General features: G+C 40.6%; 1 protein-coding gene across 1 annotated transcript in view; it reads right to left on the reverse strand.

The window, feature by feature from the left end:
- Nucleotides 1-23,020, reverse strand: part of Znf451 (zinc finger protein 451) — a 69,690-nt gene that overhangs the window by 27,223 nt on the left and 19,447 nt on the right. Inside the window, exons 4-8 of the mRNA XM_045157588.1 lie at nt 15,590-15,715; nt 13,646-13,757; nt 11,962-12,112; nt 11,128-11,254; nt 138-291 (exon numbers count right to left, since the gene is read on the reverse strand). Of these exons, the coding sequence (XP_045013523.1) occupies nt 138-291; nt 11,128-11,254; nt 11,962-12,112; nt 13,646-13,757; nt 15,590-15,715 (670 nt within the window). The remainder of the gene's footprint in view (nt 1-137; nt 292-11,127; nt 11,255-11,961; nt 12,113-13,645; nt 13,758-15,589; nt 15,716-23,020) is intronic.

A 23,020-nucleotide genomic window follows, 5' to 3' on the forward strand; every position in this document is an offset into this window, starting at 1 on the left:
TAGACAGAGACCCTACCTCGAAAAACCAAAACAATGAAAAAATAAAAATGAAAAATAACTTCAAGATGACTGGAAAAGTATGATCAGTTCTCAAAGATTTAAGTAGTTTAATATTTTCAGTAGACATGTAAACATACCACCCAATTTAAAGCTCTGATGGAAATGATTCTTTCTAGACATGTGCTTCAAACACTCATCCTTGCTGCTAAACAGGAGAAAGCAATTTGGGCAGGCAAAACACTGGATGACTTGTGGAAGAAGGCTGCTATTGTGGCCATCACCTGTAGCTACCTATAATGGGAGAAAAGCTGTGTTATAGACAATGAAATCAATACTCAAATTATTACTCAATATTTTAAGATTTAACTTTGAAATTTCTTATTTGGAATAGTCTACTAATTTTTAACACAAATACTCTTCCCTGTATGTAACTACACAGTTTTTAAGATGAGGTACCAAATTTAAGGCTTTTCTATAAATAAAAGATTTGTTTACTATGGATTTTTGTTCTTTATATACACATTTACGTAATATCATATTAAGACATATATGTGATCACAGTACACAGTTTTTCTGGATTTGTTTTGTTTTTTCGAGGTAGGGTTTCACTCTAGTCCAGGCTGCCCTGGAATTCACTACTAAGTCTCAGGGTGGTCTTGAACTCACGGCGATCCTCCTACCTCTGCCTCCCCAGTGCTGAGATTAAAGGCATGTATCACCACACCTGGTGTTTTTCTGGATTTTTGGTAGTGGTCCTGCAGATAGAACCTAGGCCAATTCATACTTATTGTTTGCAAACTACTTTATGGTGGGACTCTCTTCATCACACACTATAAATAATGATGTTGTAAACATCTCTACAAATACACTCTTACTTACATTTTTTTTTCTCATTATCCACAGTGGCACTAAAGGGCAAGAAGGTATTCATGTTTGAATAATGAAAGATATATGTGTGGTCTACCCCAATTCACATATCTCAACACTGACCCAGCAAATTCAACTTTCTAGAAGGTTCAAAACACATGTTAAGATGGGCATGGTGGCTTACCCTTTTAATCTAAGCACTTTGGGGGGGGGGGGGAGAGGCTGGAGTAGGAGGATCAATGTGAGTTTGAGGCAAGCTCATAGTGAGTTCCAGGTCACCCTGGGCAAGAATAAGACCCTGCCTCAAAAATATGAACTTAAGAGATGACTTAGAAGTTAAGGTGCTGCCTGTAAAGCCTAAGGACCCAGGTTCAATTCCCCAGTACCCATGTAAGCTAGATGCACAAGGTGATGCATGTGTCTGGTGTTCACTTGCAGTAGCTAGAGGCCCTGGCGTGCCCATTCTCCATCTGCCTCTTTCTTTCTCAAATAAGTAAATAAAAATAAAATATTAGGCTGGGTGTGGTGGTGCATGTGTTTAATCTCAGCACTCAGGAGGCAGAGATAGAAGGATTGCCACGTGTTCAAGGCCACCCTAAGACTACATAGTGAATTCCAGGTCAGCCTGGGCTACAGCAAGTCCCTACCTCAAAAAACAAAAATAAGGGCTGGAGAGATGGCTTAGTGGTTAAGCACTTGCCTGTGAAGCCTGAGGACCCCAGTTCAAGGCTTGATTCCCTAGGACTCATGTTAGCCAGATGCCCAAGGGGGCACATGTGTCTGGAGTTCGTTTGCAGTGGCTGAAGTCCCTGGCGTGCCCATTCTCTCTCTTTCTGCCTCTTTCTCTCTCTTTCTGTCACTTTTTTTTTTTTTTTTTGAGAGCGACAGACACAGAGAGAAAGACAGATAGAGGGAGGGAGAGAGAGAGAATGGGCGCGCCAGGGCTTCCAGCCTCTGCAAACGAACTCCAGACACGTGCGCCCCCTTGTGCATCTGGCTAATGTGGGACCTGGGGAACCGAGCCTCGAACCGGGGTCCTTAGGCTTCACAGGCAAGCGCTTAACCGCTAAGCCATCTCTCCAGCCCTCTTTCTGTCACTTTCAAATAAATAAATAAACAAATAAAGAAAGAAAGGTCTACATAGACTTGGATGTTTGATGATGGAAGAATTATTCATAGTAGTCATAAAAATGGAAGTATCCCAAACATCTATCCACTGTTGAGCTGTCAAATAAAATGTAGTCAGTTCCTAATCATTAGTATTGCTTGGCAATATAAAGAAATAAGGTCTAACAAGGTAAGTCTTCAAAATATTTTATAGTGCTATGGTTTGGATATAAGTAACTCTCTCATCAAAAGGCTCATATGTGGAAGGTTTGGTTCCCAGCTGGTGGGTCTAATCATTGAGAAGTGACTGGATCATTAGCACTCTGAGCTTATCAACAGATGATACCATTGATGGATTCATAGTATGATGGAACTACTGGGTGGCAATGGGAACTTCAGAAGGTGAAGCCTAATTGGAGGAAGTCAGTTGCTGGGGACAGATATTAACCACAGCTACTCTCTGTCTTTTCTCAGTTTTGCTTCATAGCTGCTACAGAGATAAATGGCTTAAGTGTGATATGCCTATCCTCTACATGTTAGTATTGCTATTTCCCTAAAAATCAACAGAGTCAGGGCTAGGGAGATGGCTAAGAAGTTGAAGTACTGGCTTACAAAGACTACCAGCTGGGGTTCAATTTCCCAGTATCCATGTAAAGCCAGATGAACCAAGTGGCACATATGTCTGGAGTTCATTTGAAGTGGCAGGTAGCCCTGGAGTGCCCATGCTCCACCAACTCTGCTTGTAAATAAATAATAAAAATAAACACAAAAAGTGCTGGAGAAATGGCTTAGTAGTTAAGGCATTTACCTGCGCAGCGTAAGGGACCCTGGCCTGCTTTCCCAGTTACTCTTTTAAGCCAGATGTACAAGGTAGAGTTCATTTGCAGTGGCTAGAGGCCCTGGAGTGCCCATTCTCTCCCTCTCTCAAATACATAAATAAATAATACATACATAAGTAAATAAAAGAACTTTGAAAATATACAAAAAACATGAAACAAGATAAATCTTTCCTCTGTAAAAACTTCTTCTCTCAAGTATTACCACAATGAGAGAGGTTAACACAGTAAGTGAAAAACTTTAGTCACTAAGGCCACATATTGCTTAAGTCTATTTATATGATACGTCTAGAATAGAAAAACTCATTGAAACAGACAGTAATGTAAAGTTCCTAGCGATAGGGAGGACAATTCTCTCTTTCTTTTTTTTAAAAAAAAGGCCAATCTATTAGGCTTGCCTCAAAAAATAAAATAAGATAAATAAAACCAGAATAAGGATCAAGAGTTCCCACTGACCCACAAATGCTAATGAGGCACATGGGAGACTAAGGCACCACTACCATCACAAAAGAAACAAAAAAGGGAAAAAAGCAGCAATATTTGGAGATGATACCCACTAAGTGGCTCAAAGGTCAAAAGTAACTAAAGCCATGTCCCACTGTGACCCAGTGACTGGCAGCACTGAGCACTGGCACTGTCCATCTTATTGGGAATATGAAGTAAGGCCCCATGTCAGACTCACTGAGTCAGAATCATTTCCACAAAATCTCAAGAGACTCATGTGCACACGAAAATTTAGAAGATGTAACCTTGAGAGAAAAAGCTTAAAATAAAAATGAAAATTATGGAGAGAAACAAGAAAAAAATCCATAAAATGTGCATCTTCTCTTGGAGTATCTTTACAACAGAACTCATAATAAAGAACGTGAAGCTTAATACACTCTTCCAGCGCCCTCTACTGGTTGATTTGAGATTCAATGATAACATAATGCATACCTAAGGCTCAGGGTACCTTACTCAGTTTTATATACCCTCTCACATCTTTGTACATACGAACAATAACACCATTGTAGAGATAAATTGAAACATCTGAGATCCAGCGAAAGCGGGTAGCCTGGCTTGTGTATCTGGGACCACACAGACCTGCATGCCCCTGTCTACAGACACCTGGGACCCCAGCACAACCAGAGAAGCCAGCCTGGCTTGCAGGAAAGGTTCAAGAAAGTGGAAGGCAGGATCCTGGCACCCAGCTACCCACCCAGGACACACTGGAGAACTCCAGCCAGGGTGACATGGTATTGTACAGGTAAGCTCCAACCAAGGTCACAAGTATAATACAAAAGAGTTGTCTACAGCTAAACATAACCAGATTGATAATAAGAGGTAAGCAGTACAAGCATTAATGAAGTGGCCTATAGAAGGTTCCACAGAAAATAAAGCATCAAGCAGTACTGAAAAGAACGAGAAGTTAAATCTGGATCAGATTTAAGCTTACAAGTACATTAACTTGGGTCCTCATGCTGGGATGGCAAACATGTTACCAAATGAGCTATCTCCTGAGCCCCCGTCTCCCTTCCCCACCCCACCCCTTTTTTCCCTCCCTCCCTCCCTCTCTCGCTTTCTTTCTTTAGAGAGAGAAAAACAGAGAATTAGCGTGCCAGGTCATCCAGCCACTGCAACCAAACTCCAGAAGTGTGTGGACCTTGTGCATCTGGCTTACACAGATGTGGGGAATAGATCATAGGTCCTTAGGCTTCACAGGCAAGCACCTTAACCACTAAGCCATCTCTCCAGACCCTGAGCTCCAATTTTGAATGCTGGCTGGACCTCTCTACGTAGCACAGGTTAGCCTCAAACTCATGGCTATACTCTTGCCTCAACCACCTGAATTCTGAGATGACAGGTGTGAACTACCAAGCCCAGATAGAAGTTTGTTCTCATTTCTAAGTTTCTGCAGAAGTAACTTAAACTGATCTCCTGTCCATATCTTTGAATTCCCTCTGAACACTTCTGTACTTCTATTATTTGATCTTTTTGGTGTCCCTATAAAAAGAGAAGGAACTAGGTTCTAGAATTGTAAAATACTTTCAGTTCTGCACAGGGTTGTCCAATCTTTTGACAATAAGAATGAAACTGAGGGCTGGAGAGGTGGCTTAGTGGTTAAGCGCTTGCCTGTGAAGCCTAAGGACCCTGGTTCGAGGCTCGGTTCCCCAGGTCCCACGTTAGCCAGATGCACAAGGGGGCGCACGCGTCTGGAATTCGTTTGCAGTGGCCGGAGGCCCTGGCGCGCCCAATCTCTCTCCCTCCATCTGTCTTTCTCTCTATGTCTGTCGCTCTCAAATAAATAAATAAAAAATGAACAAAAAAAAATTTAAAAAAAAAAGAATGAAACTGGCATCTACAAAGCTCACAGAAATGAACCACATATTAAAATTACAATTTTTTTCTAAAAAATTCTCATATTATTTTAATTTAGGATTTTGTGTTGGGCTGCTGTAAGCAGTTACTTTCCTGTTGCTGGGATAAACATCCAACCAGAAGCAGCTTGTGGGAGTAAAGTCTATTTTAGGCTTATAGTTTCCTGGGGAAGCTTCATCATTGCAGAAATAGGCTCACTTCATCATACATCCACAGCACAGCAAGAGCTAACTGAACACACAGGGCTAGACTCTACCCCAAGGTTCACCCCTGGTGACACACTTGCCCCAGCAGGGCTCCACCTCCCAAAGACTCTACCACATGTGTATTAAGTAGGAAACTTACTCACAAACACCTGAGGCTATAAAGACATTCCATTCAAACCACCATAGCTGCATTCATAGCTAGTGTGGTGGTTTGATTCAGGTGTCCCCCACAAACTTAGGTGTTCTGAATGCGAGATTCCCAGCTGATGGAGATTTGGGAATTAATGCCTACTAGAGACAGTGTATTTTTGGAAAAAGCAGGTCACTGAATTTGCAACAGTCTTGTGTTTTGGAAATAGCCATGGGCAGTGTGAAGCAGGTTTGTGAGATGCCTGCATGGAGACCCCATGGGGCCATGAGGATAAATCGTGGATTGCAGTGGAGACCCACTGGAGATGCCACGATGAGATGGCTGCTATGGACAGATGCTAGCCCTGGATGAAGTTTTCCAGGACTGTGAGTAGCCTAGCTGGAGGGGTAGAATTGGAATTCCAGAGACTTGTTGCTGGTTAGAATTATCAGACTTCGAGATTTGTCACTAACTAGGGTTGTTGGATTTGGAGCTACAGAGTTTGATGTTTGCCCTATTTAAATCTTGTATTGGTTAAATTTTTCTTTGCTATACCCAATGCCATCTTTTGCAGTGTGAATGTTTCTGGTTTTTTTTTGGGGGGGGGTGGTATTATGGCTCAATTAAAAGACCTTGGACAATGGGAATGTATGAGCATCATTAATATTGATAAAAACTATGAGCACTTTTAAAGTTGGACTGAATGCATTACATTTTACATCATAGATAGTTATCAGTTTATGGAGGCCAGGGGCGGAATGCGGTGATTTGATTCAGATGTCCTCCATAAACTTAGGTGTTCTAAATACTAGGTTCCTAGCTGATGGAGATTTGGGAATTAATGTCTCCTGGAAAAGTGTATTGTTGGGGGTGGGATTATGGGTATTATAGCAAGTTTCCTCATGCCAATGTTTGGCATACTCTCCCGTTGCTGTTGTTCACCTGATGTTGGTCAGGAGATGATATCCATCACTGCTAATGCCATCGTTTTCCCATGCCATTATGAGGCTTCCCATCGAGCCTGTAAGCCAAAATAAACCCCTTTTTCTCCACAAGATGCTCTTGGTCAGGATTTTCTGTTAGCAATGCGAACCTGACTGCAACAGCAAGAGCGATGGCTTGGACATCTACAAGGGTAGGTACTTTCTATAATCAGGTATCAGTTACTTTTCTTATTGCTGGGACCAGATACCTGCAAGAAGCAACTTAGGGAAGGAGAGGTTTGTTTTGGCTCACAGTCCTTCCTGGTAAGGGAGGCATGGCTGTGAACACCTATGTGGAAGCAAGAGAACAACATGCCTGCTTGTCATATCCCAGTGGATCAGGAAGCAGATACAGGATAGAAAGTGGAGCCAGACTATAAAGCTCAAGGTCCAACCCCTCCATCCCAGATATCCATTCCCACTGGACAGGCTCTAACTCCCAACACAGCATCATTAGTTCGGGTCTAGGAGTGCAAAGACATGAGCCTACAGGAGACATTTTATATCTAAACCATAGCAGATGGTGTTCTCTCTACAATGGTTCTATAATGACTCCATCTTGTCAGTATCAACTTTAAGATCCTAACCCTTTATAGTTGGGTTTCTACTGTATGTAAGGAGTCCTCAAGACTAACTCTGAGGAAAAGTGATTTGCTAAGAGAACTCAAAGGAAACAGTATACAGTTTTACTAAGAGCTACCAGTTATTTCTGTGAAAGGATACAAAGCAAAATCAGCCTGGGGGGAGGAGGACGACAATACAACATTACATAGAGCCCAATTCCAACAAATCTTTCTCAATGGAGTCACACAGGACATACTTAATTCCTCTAGCAATAAGACAGTGTGAACTGTGTTCTACTTTGAAGTCATGTACCACCTTCCTACAGAAGGAAAGCAGATATTTAGCAAAACCGTCATGTTTACACAGTTTAATCATGGTGAGCTACTCATGGTGAAAGCCAAGTTCCAGGACATGAACAGGGATTACTCTGCATCAAGCCTACCCATGGTCCTCAGGCCTTCCATTTCAACAGTTTTCTGTATGCCATCCATTCCCACAGTCTCTATCCTGTTCACACTTTCCAGCCTTACCTGAATTCCATCACTTGTATTCCCTTCAATTCTAACTCAATGCTAGGTACCTATTTGTTACTATAATGAGTTGTCAAATTCTGATATTTCTCTCCCTTTTGTCTTACCTTCATTTTACTTTTGTTTTACTACTATAGCTTCATTCTAAAGTCCAAGCTATGTATAAGAACTTTAAAGTGTGTGTGTGTGTGTGTGTGTGTTTCTCTTATACTACAGATAAAGACTTTCTAAAACTGACTACGTAACAAAATCTGTTTGGTAGTCTGGATATGATGTGAATCCCATGGCTTCATGTGATTATGATTAAGCCTCATACTTGATCCCCAACTGGTAGAGCCTTGCTTGAGTAGATGTGTTGCTGGGGTAGCCTTGCCTGTGCCACTGAGCTCATTCTTGCTGCTTCCCACTTGCTGATATGTGAAGTCAGGTTCTTGCTCCTGCCTTGCTTTGCTTACTGTGAGGAAACTTCCCTTCAAGACTATAAGCCAGAACAGACCCTTCCATAAACCGCTTCTGCCAGGTGTTTGTCTTACAAGCAGTTACAAGAAGGTAACTGCTACAATCTTCTTTGAAGATACACATCTGGTCTAGGAAAGTTAGGAAGGAAGGAAAGGAAGAGGACTAGGGAAGTCAAATTAGATACCACTTCTATCATCACCATTACTAGAGCTTCTTCCATCAAAACGGCACCCCTTTGTGGGTCCATAATATGACTGGTGTTGTCTACTATAATTTCCAAAATCATTACGGTTCCTTCTCCACCAGAGTGACCACCACCAAAATTTACCCCTTCATCATCACCATCAGACCTTCCTCTGCTGCCACCATATCCACTTTGGTTTTCATATCCTGGCAAATCACCACCACAGCCTTCTCTACTACTGTATCCAGGACAACCACCAGAGCTGCTACCATCACGTCCTCTTTAACTCCCCCTACTACCACCACCTCCACCACCACAGCCACCTGTGGTTTCATTCAGGTGGCCCCCATAAACTTATAAATGTTTTTTGGGGGGTTTCATTACCACACAATCTGTCAGTGTGTCTCATGTCTCAAAGTGCTCTCTCGGATTATCATCTGTAGTTTCAAAGCCCCAACAAGCAAGAACCAGCCTCCTCCCCTGCTCTGATGCCTGTGATCACGCCAGTCAGGTTGTGAGCAACCTGACAGTGGTTCTGCCTCCATTGGAATCAAACACTAATGCTGTTTTTTTCTGAGTTTCACACTGAGCCCAGACTAGCCTTGAACCCACAGAAATCCTCCTTCAGCTTCCTAGTTCTAGGTTATAAACATGAGTCACAATGGCTAGCCAGATACAATCTGTGGAGGGGGGCGTGGGAGGTGCGATGAACATGTGGAGGTCACAAAACTACTTTGCATGCTGGTCCTCATCTCTGCCTTGTTTGAGATAGGATCTCTTACTATTCACCACAGCACTTGTCAGGCTGGCTGGCTCACAATCTTCTGAAAAGTGTCTTGTCTTCATCTCTCATCTCACCATAAGGTGTTCTGGGATTATAGATACCTACTATATCATCCAGCATATACAGATTCTGGGGATATAAACTCAGACACTCATACTTACATAAGAAGCATTTTATCCACTGAGCATCTCCCTAACCCAGATAGCTTTTTTGTTTGACACAGGGTCTCACTTTAGCCCAGGCTGACCTAGAATTCACTATATAGTCTTAGACTGGCCTGGAGCTCATGACGATCCTCCCAAGTACTGAGACTAATGATGTGCAGACACCAATCCCAGAAAGATAGAGATTTTTGAAATATACTTTTGATCCAATTTATTTGAATCCAAAGATGAAAAACCCACATGGTGGTGGGGGGGAGTGGGCAATGGTATCACTTCTATAATGTAAGTAACTAAAGATACCTACAATCAAATTTGGTTTAAGAAAAAAACAAACATTGAAGGGCTGGAGAGATGGCTTAGTGGTTAAGGCACTTTCCTGCAAGGCCTAAGGACCCAGGTTCAGTCCCCTAGTATCTACATAAGCCAGATGCACAAGGAGGCGAATACATCTGGAGTTTGTTTGCAATGGCTGGAGGTCCTAGTGTGCCCCTTCTCTGTCTGCCTCTTTCTCAAATAAATTAATTAAAAAGAATACATTTGAGCCGGGCGTGGTGGCGCACGCCTTTAATCCCAGCACTCGGGAGGCAGAGGTAGGAGGATTGCCATGAGTTCAAGGCCACCCTGAGACTACAGTGTTAATTCCAGGTCAGCCTGGACCAGAGTGAGACCCTACCTCGAAAAACCAAAAAAAAAAAAAAAAAAAAAAGAAAAAAAAAAAAAAAAAAAAAGAATACATTTGAACCATGTAAAATGTGATTTTAGATATCTATGGGTCAAATCATGTACCTTGAGACTTAACACTTAATAAAAGTTAATAACAAGCTGGGCGTGGTGGCGCACGCCTTTAATCCCAGCACTCGGGAAGCAGAGGTAGGAGGATTGCCATGAGTTTGAGGCCACCCTGAGAATTCAGAGTGAATTCCAGGTCAGCCTAAGCTAGAGTGAGACCCTACCTAGGAAAAAAAAAAAAAGTTAATAACAGTCTTATAAGTAATCATTCTACTTCTTTATACCATTTACAAAGGTCTCATTTACTACCTATAGAAGTAAAAGGTGGGCTGGAGAGATGGCTTAGCGGTTAAGCGCTTGCCTGTGAAGCCTAAGGACCCCGGTTCGAGGCTTAATTCCCCAGGACCCATTTTAGCTAGATGCACGAGGGGGTGCACACGTCTGGAGCTCGTTTGCAGTGGCTGGAGGCCCTGGCCCATTTTCTCTCTCCTCTCTCTGTCTGTCTCTCTCAAATACATCAATAAAGCAAATAAATAAATAAATAAAAAAAGAAGCAAAAGGTAATGGACTAAGTAGGGTTCTAGGAAAAGGAGATGGATCAGTGGTTAAATGTGCTTCTTGCATAAGCATTAGGGCCTAAGGGGGCCAAAGACTGCCTGAATTCAAATCTCTAGGACCTACTTAAGCAACTAGCTGTGTGTGGCCACACATTTACAACCCTAGTACTATAGGGGAGCAGACACTGGAGACTTGCTAGAGCTCGCAAACAGCAAGGTTGAAATCAGCAAACAACTCCACTGCAGAGAAAGAACAGGTGGGTAATAAAGAGAGACCCTTGAATTGTCCTCCTGCCACCACAGGTGAGAGCATGGGGCAGTGCATCAACACAGACTCAGACATACAACACATGTGTGCACGTATGTGCACGTGCACACACACACACAGACACAGACACAGAAAATAGGGTTCAATTTCTATTATGATCAAATCATAGACCATCTTAAGCAAGTTAATTTAATTTCATAGAGCAATTTCACAACAAGTGGGGTTTAATAACGTCTTTAGGATTGTTGGCTTTTAGCCATCTAGTTTGCCAGCCCTCAAAAACTTGATGCATCAACTCATTTTATTTTCACTACATCATGGTAATATTTATCCTTATATGTATCATTAGTGATTGCAAGATCAAAAAAATTATATCTATGATCAGGTCATCATGTTCTTACCTTAGCAAGTAAGTGATCCTTATATTGCTGTTGAGTATTGAAACTTTTACAACATACTACACAAGCAAAGGAACTGGTGAGAGGTCCACGTAATGTAATTGTTGGATCACACGGAGAATGATCGAACCTATTCAACAAAAGAGGTTACAATAGAAAGATTGACATTCCAGGTTTAACTATTTAGCATCATCTGTGAAACTAAGTACATATATGCAATTCAAGGTGTCCCTATGAAACATCTGCAAAATACAAAGGTTTGGAGCCCAAAATTCTCAACTCCACAACTTTCTGGTATCTGAAAGGGGAAATGTTCTGTTCTTGTGCTCCACTAAGAAACACCCAGCAAAAAAAAAAAAAAAAAAGGAAAGAAAGAAAAGCCCAGCAAACTAGTCAAAATGGGCTTTATGGTAGTTTGTCTTTACTATGAATTTTGCTTACACTACTTTGCCTTACTAACTTTTCTAGAATGTTATATTACTTTCTGTAGAACAGACCAAATACCTGCAAGTGGCCTGTGTCTCTTGAAATTTACACTCAGAGACTGGATTTCTGTAAAACTAACTATAATGCAGTACCAAAAACATCTGACCACCTAGTTTTCCAGCCAATTTAAATGTAAGTTAGAAACAGTATATCAAACTAACACAAAACCACCTGAGTTTTGAATATAAAGCTATAGCTACAACAGTTAGCAAATCACTTTGAGGAATGGGGTATAGTTCAGTAGTGGTGTTTGCCTAGCATGCATGAGACCACCACCACAAAAAAAATTTAAAGTTACTCTATAGCTCATTTGCCTTCCACATCCACTAGTCTCAACATCAACCTATTTACCTTTTCAAATGTCCTAGGAGAAGGTGCCCATTGTCAAACTCCTTGTTACAGTGCATTATTGGACATAATAGTGGTTTCTCAGATCTCCGCATTTGGCCTCTGCTTTGGAATGAATTTTTTGTTCCAGAATTAATTGTGCCTGTTTTGAGTCCTACATCATCAGAATATAAATTCTTAAATTACTATTTCAGATATTTGTCTATTGGGCTGGCAATCAGAATTATGATAAGACAAGGAAAATTATAACACAACATCAGCTTACTTATAATAACCTTAAAGCAAATAAAATTATTGGAACAAAAATAGCCCTTCGTATCTCTAAGTAGCAATCTCTTGAGGGTTAAAAAAAAGTCCATCTCCCTAAACCCACCAGCTAAAAAATGTGGAAGATAAAACATATTAGAAAACAAAGTCCTACACCTTCATCTCCCTTATGTAAGCTGGTAAAGATCTTCTAATTCTTGTTCTCCCTTTACCTATCATTGCACTTAAACTGGTTGAACTGAATGACAGAGGACCCAGGTTCTTTGAATATTATGCCAAGCAATGTAATTAAAAAGTAGTTTTTGGGCTGGAGAGATGGCTTAGTGGTTAAGCGCTTGCCTGTGAAGCCTAAGAACCCTGGTTCGAGGCTCGGTTCCCCAGGTCCCACATTAGCCAGATGCACAAGGGGGCGCACGCCTCTGGAGTTCGTTTGCAGAGGCTGGAAGCCCTGGTGCACCCATTCTCTCTCTCTCCCTCTATCTGTCTTTCTCTCTGTGTCTGTCTCTCTCAAATAAAAATTAAAAAAAAAAAAAAAAAAAAAGTAGTTTTCTACTAGCTCTTAATTTCCTGAGTATCTACTGGGGGAAAACTCTTTTATAGTGGCCCTCCCAGGAAACTCAGAGAAAACAATAAAGAAACTAGCAATGCTTTAGAAGGGTCTCACATGGACGCGTCCTTACAAAATATTTACCTACAATGCACTGATGAACCAACGCATGTGTCTTGCGATGTAACACTAAATAAGTTAAAAAACAGTCTTTTTTTTTTTTTTTTTTTGGTTTTTCAAGGTAGGGTCTTGCTGTAGCCCAGGCTGACCTGGAATTCACTATGTAGTCTCAGGTGGCCTCAAACTCATGGTGATCTTCCTATCTCTGTCTCTCTCCCCTCCAGAGTACTGGGATTAAAGGCATGCGCCACCACGCCCAGTTAAAGATAGTCTTTTAAGTAGTAGTTCTACAAATGTCTTATTGCTTATTTAAGAAGAGAGTTTGACTTCCCATTATGTGACCAAATCATAAAATATCATGAGCAAGGTAATTTAATTTCATAGACCAACTTCACAAAAGGATCATGTGTTTAAATCCTATCCCCATAGAGAAGGCTTTCAGACTTCAAACTGCTATATGCCCTCGTATAGACACAGACTACTTTATGTAATAACTACTAACCATACAACCACATAAATAACAGCAGCTAATGAACACAGGAATGATCTAAACTGATTATATTCAGGCTTATGGCACAGGAGGGAGACAATTGGTAAAGTAGACTACTTACCAAATAGACCACTATGGAGTAATTCTAGTACCACTAAAACTCAACACCTCATACACTTATTAGCAACTGAATGAAATATAAACATTTTCTGCCTTAAAGCTTCTATCAGTTCAGTAGCCCAAGTGTAACCTCTAGGGAATACCTGGCATTTTTAGCCACTGGTCCACACAGAGTTTTGCTGCTTCTGTATCAGAATGTCCTTGGATAAATTCCAATTCTTGTAAACCATGAGCATGTTGAAAATCAATTTTTTCCTAAAGATATTAAAGAAAGATTCAGTTGACTATTACTCAGTTTCCTGGTGTGGGGAGAGATTTTGACACATCTGTGATCAGAAAATACTGATTACTCTTTATCCCAAGAATTCCACATCTAGAAATTTATATCAAAGATTATACACATGTCAAAATAAAGGTTTGTGCATTAAGATAATGATCACACAGCTATTTGCTCCAAGTCTGCCCCTCCAACAACAAAATATTAAGTAAATAATGACACAGACATGTACTAGAAGTGATTAGGTCACCAAATGGTACTGAACAAAGGAAGCAAAATAAAAACAAGGAGTAATTTCAAATTATATGAACCATATCTGATGAGTGAAAAAGGCAAGAAACATAAGCTAAGTATCATTAAAGTAATCTTGAACTAGAAATGTGAAGGATTATTTCACATTTTGCTAGTTAATCTGAAATACATGAGAGCCTAATAAACACATGTTCAAATGAGTAATATTAATATCAGACACTCAGGAGCACTAATATGTATAAAGTATTTGTTACCAACCACACTGAGGGTTAGCAAACATTTTCCAAACAGGATCAGATAGTGCACACTCCAGACTTTGCAGATGGGAGCCTGTAACTAGCACAGCACAGCTATGGTAGCATCAGAGCACCACAGGCAGTGTGCAAACAAGTATGACGGGGTTCCAGCACTAACTTACTTACAGAAGCAGGCGGTAGCCAGTACCAATGGTGACCTAGATACATGCTGTACACAGTGCCAAAAGTTTCTAAAGCTAGTTGTATTAAACCACAAATCTATTTTTATACTCATTAATCACATTGTATATAGTGATTCTTAAATTGTCTAAGGGATATATAACAATGTCAGGATTAATAGCGGGATTCAAACCCAATACTAGAATCCATTTACAAACAAGTACATCATAATGCCTCTTGAAAAGATTTTTGTTGTAGTCAGTTCTTTTTACACATGTGTTCCTAGTATGGGTGCAATCCAGCCACTATCAAAAAATTTTTTAGCAGGTGTGGTGGTGCATGCCTTTCATCCCAGCACTTGAAAGGCTGAGGTATCACCGTGAGTTTGAGGTCACCCTGCAACTACAGAATGAATTCCAGATCAGCCTGAGCTAGAGTGAGCCTCTACCTCAAAAAACCAAAACCAAAACAAAAAAGTATTTTATTCCTTACAAAAACTCATTACAACAAAACCTTCTTAAGTAATAAAGACATCAACAATCTTCAAAGGTCCAAAATAATTATATATTTGCTATTTCTTTTATTTTTCTTTTTCAAGGTAGGGTCTTGCTCTAGCTCCGGCTGACCTGGAATTCACTGTGTAGTCTCAGGGTGGCCTTGAACTCACAGCAATCCTCCTACTTCTGTCTCCTGAGGGCTGGGATGAAGGCATGCACCACCAGGCCAGACTATTTCTTTTCTTTTTTTAAGTATAAAAACATTTTATTGTCATACAAAAATATGCAACTTTCTATGTTAAAACAATGTTAATAGTACTGAATTTTCTGTAAGTTAACAAACAACAAATTATTAACAGAATTGAAATAAATGTGTGAGAAGACAACTGAAAAAAAAATTCTCAAGCCAAAATCTCTAGAACAATTTGTAATAACAAAAAGCAGCTCAATGAAAAGGGAAGATTCAATGACAGGACATGCTGGGTTCTTTCTTTCTTTTTTTTTTTCTAAGCTGGAATTTTATCACCCACCAGAATTCTTCAAAAATTACTTAAGTTACATTTTCATTAATTGCCATTCTGGAATTTTTACATATTTATTATGAATAAATTTATAAATGAATAACATAATTAAAAAGACACATACCCTGAATGCTCTATTTTTCTCTTCTTTTTGCTGTTTCTCTACTTCAACGTGGCGAGCTAGGCGAGCCAAAGTTAAAGCAACTTTATCCTTCTGATGATCAATATAGTCTTTGCGTTTAAAATTCTCCTACAATAGTAAAAATGATTTTCATTTAATGCAAAATTATCATTTAGATGACACATTAATTTATAAAATACCTATTATATTAAAACTATTTACTTGTTTCTTTTTCTTTTTTTTCTTTTTGAGGTAGGGTTTCACTCTAGCCCAGGCTGACCTGGAATTCACTAGGTAGTCTCAGGCTGGCCTCAAATTCAGGGCGATCCTCCTATCTCTGCATCCCGAGTGCTGGGATTAAAGACATGCACCACATGCCCGGCTCTTCTGTTATATTTCTAATAACCTGAGTTATTTTATACTTTACCATAATATTTTGTAGGTCGGCCAAGAATAACTGATATGTAAAGGAAAAAGAAAAAAACAGAAACATTCAAAACCATGAAAGTCATGGAAAATGTAGAAGATAAAAATAGGCAACATATAATATGTTGCGACAGACAACCAAACAAAAATTATAAACATATCATTAACAGGCTAAACAAAAATCACACCATCATACTAGATGCAAAAAGGCACATTTGACTAAACCTAATGTCCACTTATGATTAAAAAAAAAAAACCCTAGTGAATGAGGAATAGAACTGCAACTTGATAAAAAACCATCTACAACAAAATCCACCATATTTACTGTTACTAACACCATATTTTCTGTTGAGAAACTCAAGTTTTCATACTAAGATGAAGAACAGGACAAGGACGTCTCTCTTAACATACTTCAACACTATGCTAGAAGTCTAAGTTACTGGAAAAAGGAGGAAATAGAAGGCATACAGATTGGGCACTGAAGAAGTAAATGCCGTCTTTGCATCATGTCTGTAGAAAATACAAAATAGCTGACAGAAACAAAGCCCCCTGGCACTAGTAAATGATTATAGCAGGGTGGCAGGGTACAAAGGAATCTACACAAGTCAATTACTGTCCTACCAATTAGCAATGAGGTGGTGAACTTTGGTACTAAAATAACTCAGCTCAACACCCCACTAAACACGATATTTAGGTCTAGAACCGGACATGGTAGCACACACCTTTAATCCCAGTGCTTGGGAGGCAGAGGTAGGAGGATCGCCGTGAGTTTGAGGCCACCCTGAGACTACACAGTGAATTCCAGGTCAGCCTGGGCCAGAGTGAGACCCTACCTCGAAAAAACAAAGAAAACAAAAAACAAAAACAAAAAAAAGTATTTAGATCTAAAACTAAGAAAAATAATCTGATGAGAGAACTGTTAAAATACTGGAGAGATTCCATGTTCATGGATAGGAATACTCAATATTGTCAATCTGTCGATCTTCCTAATTTGAGAGAGAAAGTGGGGGGGGGGGGAGATATTCCATTCAAATTCCTGCAGGTTATTTTATGGATATTGACATTCACTCTGAAACTTAGATAAATGAGATGAAGACCCATGCCTACACTTGCTATAAAGGTAAATAATCAAGACTGTGATCCTGGCAATGGGATAAAGAACTGGTCAAAGTAACAGAATATTCTAGAAACAACATCTGTTCAGGATGATAGACACTGGTAATGAGCCCCATGGGCTGAAGAGATGGCTTACTGGTTAAGGTGCTTGCCTGCAAAGTCTAAGGACCCAGGGTCGATTCCCCCGTACCCACGTAAGCCAGATGTGTCTCAAGTTTGACTGCAGTAGCTGGAGGTCCATATTCATTTATATTTTCTCTGTCTAAATAAATAAAATTAAAAAATAAAAGAACCTCCTGATCCAGAATCCTGTGGGCAGCCCTAATGAAACTTACTAGAAACATAAGAGTGGGTAGAGCACCACGCTAAGCCATGCTGGAGCTGAGCAAAAGGAAACCGTGGAGGGCCAAGGCTGTAGCTCAGTGGTAGAGCACTTGGCTAGCGTACACAGCCTCTGGGTTCACTCTCTAAGCACTGCAAGGGAGGGAGGAGAGGAGGCTGACGGGAAGGGGAAACGGGGAAGAAGGGGAGAAGGTTGGTCTTGTCAATTCGATAGGTGAACTGTTCTGGGCATGTCTATCAGTGCAGAGGAATTACCACCTAGGATAAGAACTCAAAAGTCTAAACAATAAGGAGCTGAGAAGATGGCTTGGCCATTAAAGGAACCAGCTTGCAAAGCCTGCTTGTCCAGTTCAATCCCCAGGCCACCCACATAAGCTGAGTACAAAATACGGCACAAGTGTCTGGTGCTCATCCCCCCACCCACGCACATACACATATGCACACACACGTGCAAACAAAGTCTTTAAAAAACTAAGCAATAAAATTCAAATGATACATTCAAAAAAACAGGCTATGGAATTGAATAGTTCTCAAAAGAAAAAAACACAAATGGCCAGCCAATTTAAAAAATGCTCAATTTTAGCTCTCACATGAAAATTTCAACTATCTTGATAGTCAATCTCACTTGGTCAGAATGTCTATCATCAATAAATCAAATGATAACAAATACTGGCTCAGGTGTAGGGAAACAGGAACCTTTAATCACAGTTGATGGGATTCTAAACTGGTGCAACCATTATGAAAATCAGTGTGCAGCTTTCTCAAAAAGCTAAAAATAGGGGGCTAGAGAGATGGCTTGGCAGTTAAGGCACTTGCCTGCAAAGCCCAAGAACCCAGCTTTGATTCCCCAATACGCACATAAAACCAGATGCACAGTGGCACATGCATGTGGAATTTGTTTGCAATGGCTGGAAGCCCTGGTGCGTCCATTCTCTCTCTCTCCTTGTAAATAAAAAAATATATTTTTGGCGATGGAGAGATGGGTTAGCAGTTAAGCACTTGCCTGTGAAGCCTAAGGACCCAGGTTCAAGGCTTGATTCCCCGGGACCCACGTTAGCCAGATGCACAAGGGGGCCGCATGTGTCTGAGAGTTCGTTTGCAGTGGCTGGAGGCCCTGGCGTGTGTGCATGCACATGCTCCCTCTCTCTCTGTCTGTCGCTCACAAATAAAAAAGTAAAATAAACAAAAAATAAAAAGTTTAAAATAAAATATATTTTTTAAGCAAGCTAAAAATAGATCTACTATATGACCCAGCTATACCACTCCTGAGCATACATCCTAAGGTCTCTACACTTTTACTATAGAGATAACTGCTTATTCATGTTTATTGCTGTTCTAGTCATAATAGCTAAGAACAGTATCAGCCACGATGCTCATCAGTTGATAAATAAATGATGAAGATGTGGTAGATATACACTATGGAGTTTTATATGTAAGTTGGGGCAAGAGTTAGCAGTAGAGACCAGGAAACTAGAAAGGGGTCTTGAGAAGTGAGGGAAAGGGGAGGAATTAGTAGATATGTAAGTAGAGTGGCTGAGTAACTGGGGTGGAAATGTCTAGGTACTGGGAAAGGGGTGGAGAAGAGGAGGGTGTAAACAAAATTAAAGATATTATGAGTAAGTTATATTGAAGGAGAAATAAGAGAAAGCTAGCTTCTTTTAGGCAGTTTCAGTTAGGGACAGAAGCCCAAAGAAATCTAAGATGCCACTATGCCTTGGCAATACTGGAATTTGTGTCTGATCTGGTTGTATCTACAAGGGCTGCTGTGCCCCTTACTGCCTCCAGCCTAGCACACTCCCTAGGTGGGCTAGCCTTTCGCTTAGCCTCCTTGAATTTGCAAACCAATCAGATCTTCTCCCTTACCTAAGTCTGAATCTGGTTTTAATCTACTATAGAGGCTTGTCCGTGCTGGTCTTCCCCTCTCTGCCTGTGATCTCTGCTGAATCCATGTAAGTCTGACACTCCCCTCTCCAGCCAGGCTGGGTAGCAGGGAGAACTTCTTCTTGGCTTGGGTAGTTTTTCAGCTTGCCTCTATCTGCCTTATGCTTTGGGGTAACATATCACTTTAATTACATGTTATGATTTTCTTCTGACCTCTGAGCCTACTTCCTTTACACTTTAAATCTACCATGTGGGTATTTCCTCTAAACTCTGGGCCTGCTACATGTTTCTCTCAACTTGGGGTAACCATGGATATAACTCTCTTTACTACCTACCCATTTCTCATCTGAATTTCCTGGTCTCTGCTTTGGTACTTTCCCACTGCTATTACTCCATAAGCCATCACCACACTCTTAACTTTCTTCCATGGGGAGGCTCAGGGCTGATGCTGTGCTTTCAACAGGAGATGTTTCTTCTCTCTCTACTTATCTCTTAGATCCTATTATCTTCCACATGTTTTTTTTTTTTTTTGACTCTGCTCCAATCTTTTCCTAGACTTCAGTTTCTCTTAAATGAACCTCACAGACTATGCTATGCCTTCCACACCATGGCATGTTTCTTCTAAATCATGCATTTCTACATAAGCTCCTAGGTTCTATCTTCTATGTGTTGTGACTCTATGCCAGCCTTTTCTTAGATCCCAAGTTCACATCAATGAATCTCACAATTCTACAGTTTAGGATTTCTCCCCAAATAAACTCATCAGTGATTCATAATTTGCCCTCCTCTAATCCATTTTAACCAATTCTTTGTTAAAAAAAAAAAAAACAGGCTAATATGATGGAGAATGGAATTTCAAAGGGGAAAGAGTGGGGGGGGGAGGGAATTACCATGGGATTTTTTTTATAATCATGGAAAATGCTAATAAAAATTAAAAAAAAACAGGCTAAGAACTCAAATCAGGGTTTATAAGATCCCTCCTGAACCTCCAAATCTTACATTAATAGGGGAACTTCTTTGTTAATAAAAAAGGAGATAAGCATGGTGGCACACATCTTTAATCCCAGCACTTGGGAGGCAGAGATAAGAGGGTCACCATTATTTTGAGACCACCATGAGACTACATAGTGAACTCCAGGTTAGCCTGAGATAGAGTGAGACCCTACCTCGACTATACCAAAGAAATAAAATAAACAAACCACCACCTAGTCAAAAGCCCTAGAGAGGAAGCTACTATTGCCTAAATGGGTATTTTGTGTTCACCAAATTGCCTTCTAATTATTTATGCTTATGCGCACTCTTAAGACTACATAATGAATTTCTGGTCAGCCTGGACTACAGCAAGACACTACCTCAAAAAACCAAAAAAAAAAAAAAAAGAATAATAATAATAATTAAACAACAACTATCAAAAAACCAACTGAAAGTTCAGAGGCCAGGAAGTCAAAGGCTCTTGCTTAAGACTGTCAACTGGTATGATCCCTAGCACCCACACCAGGCAGGACACAATGCACAGAAGGGACTTGGAGGCAGACAGAAGAATCTGCAAACTCTCAGGCCAGCTAGACCGACTGTCCCGGGACAAAAAGCAACAAGACAGACCTTGTCTCAAATAAGGTACAGAGAAAGAACCAACACCCTGAAGTTGACCTAAAATCTTTACAAGCAACATGGCATGCACACCCACAAACTTATACATGCATAAACACACTTACATACACACTAAGTCAAAAAACTTTAAAGTTCAATAGCCAAGAAGTACTTTTGAGACTTGAATGACTATGTATTTTTGTTTTTTGAAGGAATGATCATGTACCCCAGGCTGGCCTCAAAATCTCTATGCAGCGAAGAATGTCCTTGCACTTCTTTCTGTTCCTCCCACCCCTACTTTCTGAGTGCTGGGATGGCAAGCACGTGCCACTTTGCCCAGTTTATGAAATACTAGGGCTTTGTGTATGCTAGGCAAGCATTCTACCAACTGTACTGTAGCCCCAGTCCACTTTTTAAAAAAGGATATTATAGAAAATTAGTTTCCTACCACAAATGCTTAACACATGGTATTTAAATAAAAATGCACAGGCTGAGAACATGAGTCAATATTTAAAAGCACTTCCTTACAAATCCTGCAGGCTAAGGTTCCATTCCCCAATACCTACTTAAAGTCAGGCACAAAAGCAGTGTATGTCTGGAGTGTCTTCAGTGAAAAAGTAAGAGGACCTGGTGTACCCAATCATGCACACATGCAAATAAATAAAAATATTAAAAATAGAGGGTCCATGTGGTGGCACACGCCTTTGATCTCAGCACTCAGGAGGCAGAGGTAGGAGGTTTGCCATGAGTTCAAGGCTAGCCTGAGCTAGTAAAACCCTACCTTGAAAAACCAAAAACATAAATAAAGAGGACTGGAGAGATGGTTTAGTGGTTAAGGTGCTTGTCTGTGAAGCCTAAGGACCCAGGTTTGATTCTCCAGGTCCTACATAAGCCAATTGCACATGCTGGCGCTTGAGTCTGGAATTCTCTTGCAGTGGCTAGAGGCTCTGGCATGCCCATTCTCACCCCCTCCCCCGTAAGTAAATAAATAAATATATTTAAAAATTTTTTAAATAAATATACAAATGCAAAGCAGTATCAAAATCCTGCTAGTAGGGGATGGTGGCTCCCATCTATACTGCAGCACCCAGGAAGCACAGCCAACAGGATCACCATGAGTTTGAGGACTGCTTGGGTTACACACTGAGTTCCAGATCAGCTTGAGCTAAGAAATGGGTCCCTGTCTTCAAAATAAAACAAAAACAAAATGAAAAATCCTGACCACTATACAATAGTAGAAATATATATAATTAATGTCAAAGAAATGAAGGGAAAAATCAGACATACTTTTGAAACATTCTATTAAAGTATTTAAAAAAAACAAATGGGCATGACTCATCAAAAGTGACTAAAAGCCAAGGACATATAAATATATATGTGCACCTATACTGCCAGCAGTTGGGAGGTGGAGACAAAAGTATCAGAAGTTGAAGGCCATCACACTACACAGGAAGTTTGAAAACAGCCTGGGAGGCTACCTAAAACTCTATCTTAAAAAGGATTTGACTGGGGGCCTGCCTAGGGAGATGGTCTAGAAGAGTGCTTGCTATGCAAGCATTCAGACCTGAATGTGCTCCCCAGGAACCATGTAAAAAGCCAAGCATAGTCACTGTTGCAGTCAATTTCTCATTGCTAAGACAAATATCCAACCAGACACAGCTTATGCAAGGAAGTTTATTTCAGGCTAACAGATGCAAGGGAACACCATCAATGGTGAAGCTTCAGCTATCAATAGCTGAAGAAGCTGGCTGACTCCACCATACATCATAGCAGAGATACCAATACCAGCAAGTACAAACTGCCAGAGCTCATACTGCTCTGAACACATTTAGTAGGGCAAGGTTTGCCTTTAAACACACTTTAGGGCTAGATTTCAAGATCCACGCCCCGAACCCCCACCCCGCCCCCGTGACATGGCCCCTCTAGCCTATGAGAGGCTGATGTTACAAGCTCAATTTTAATAAAACACCTAAGCCTCTAGGGCCATACATTTACACAGTCACATTCAAACCACAAGTCATTCATGCCTGTGACCCCAGTGCTGGGGTGGGGCAGCATGGGGACAGGAGAATTGCTGGG

This window comes from Jaculus jaculus, chromosome 8 (assembly GCF_020740685.1).
Source record: "Jaculus jaculus isolate mJacJac1 chromosome 8, mJacJac1.mat.Y.cur, whole genome shotgun sequence".
In the NCBI taxonomy this organism is placed as follows: Eukaryota; Metazoa; Chordata; class Mammalia; order Rodentia; family Dipodidae; genus Jaculus; species Jaculus jaculus.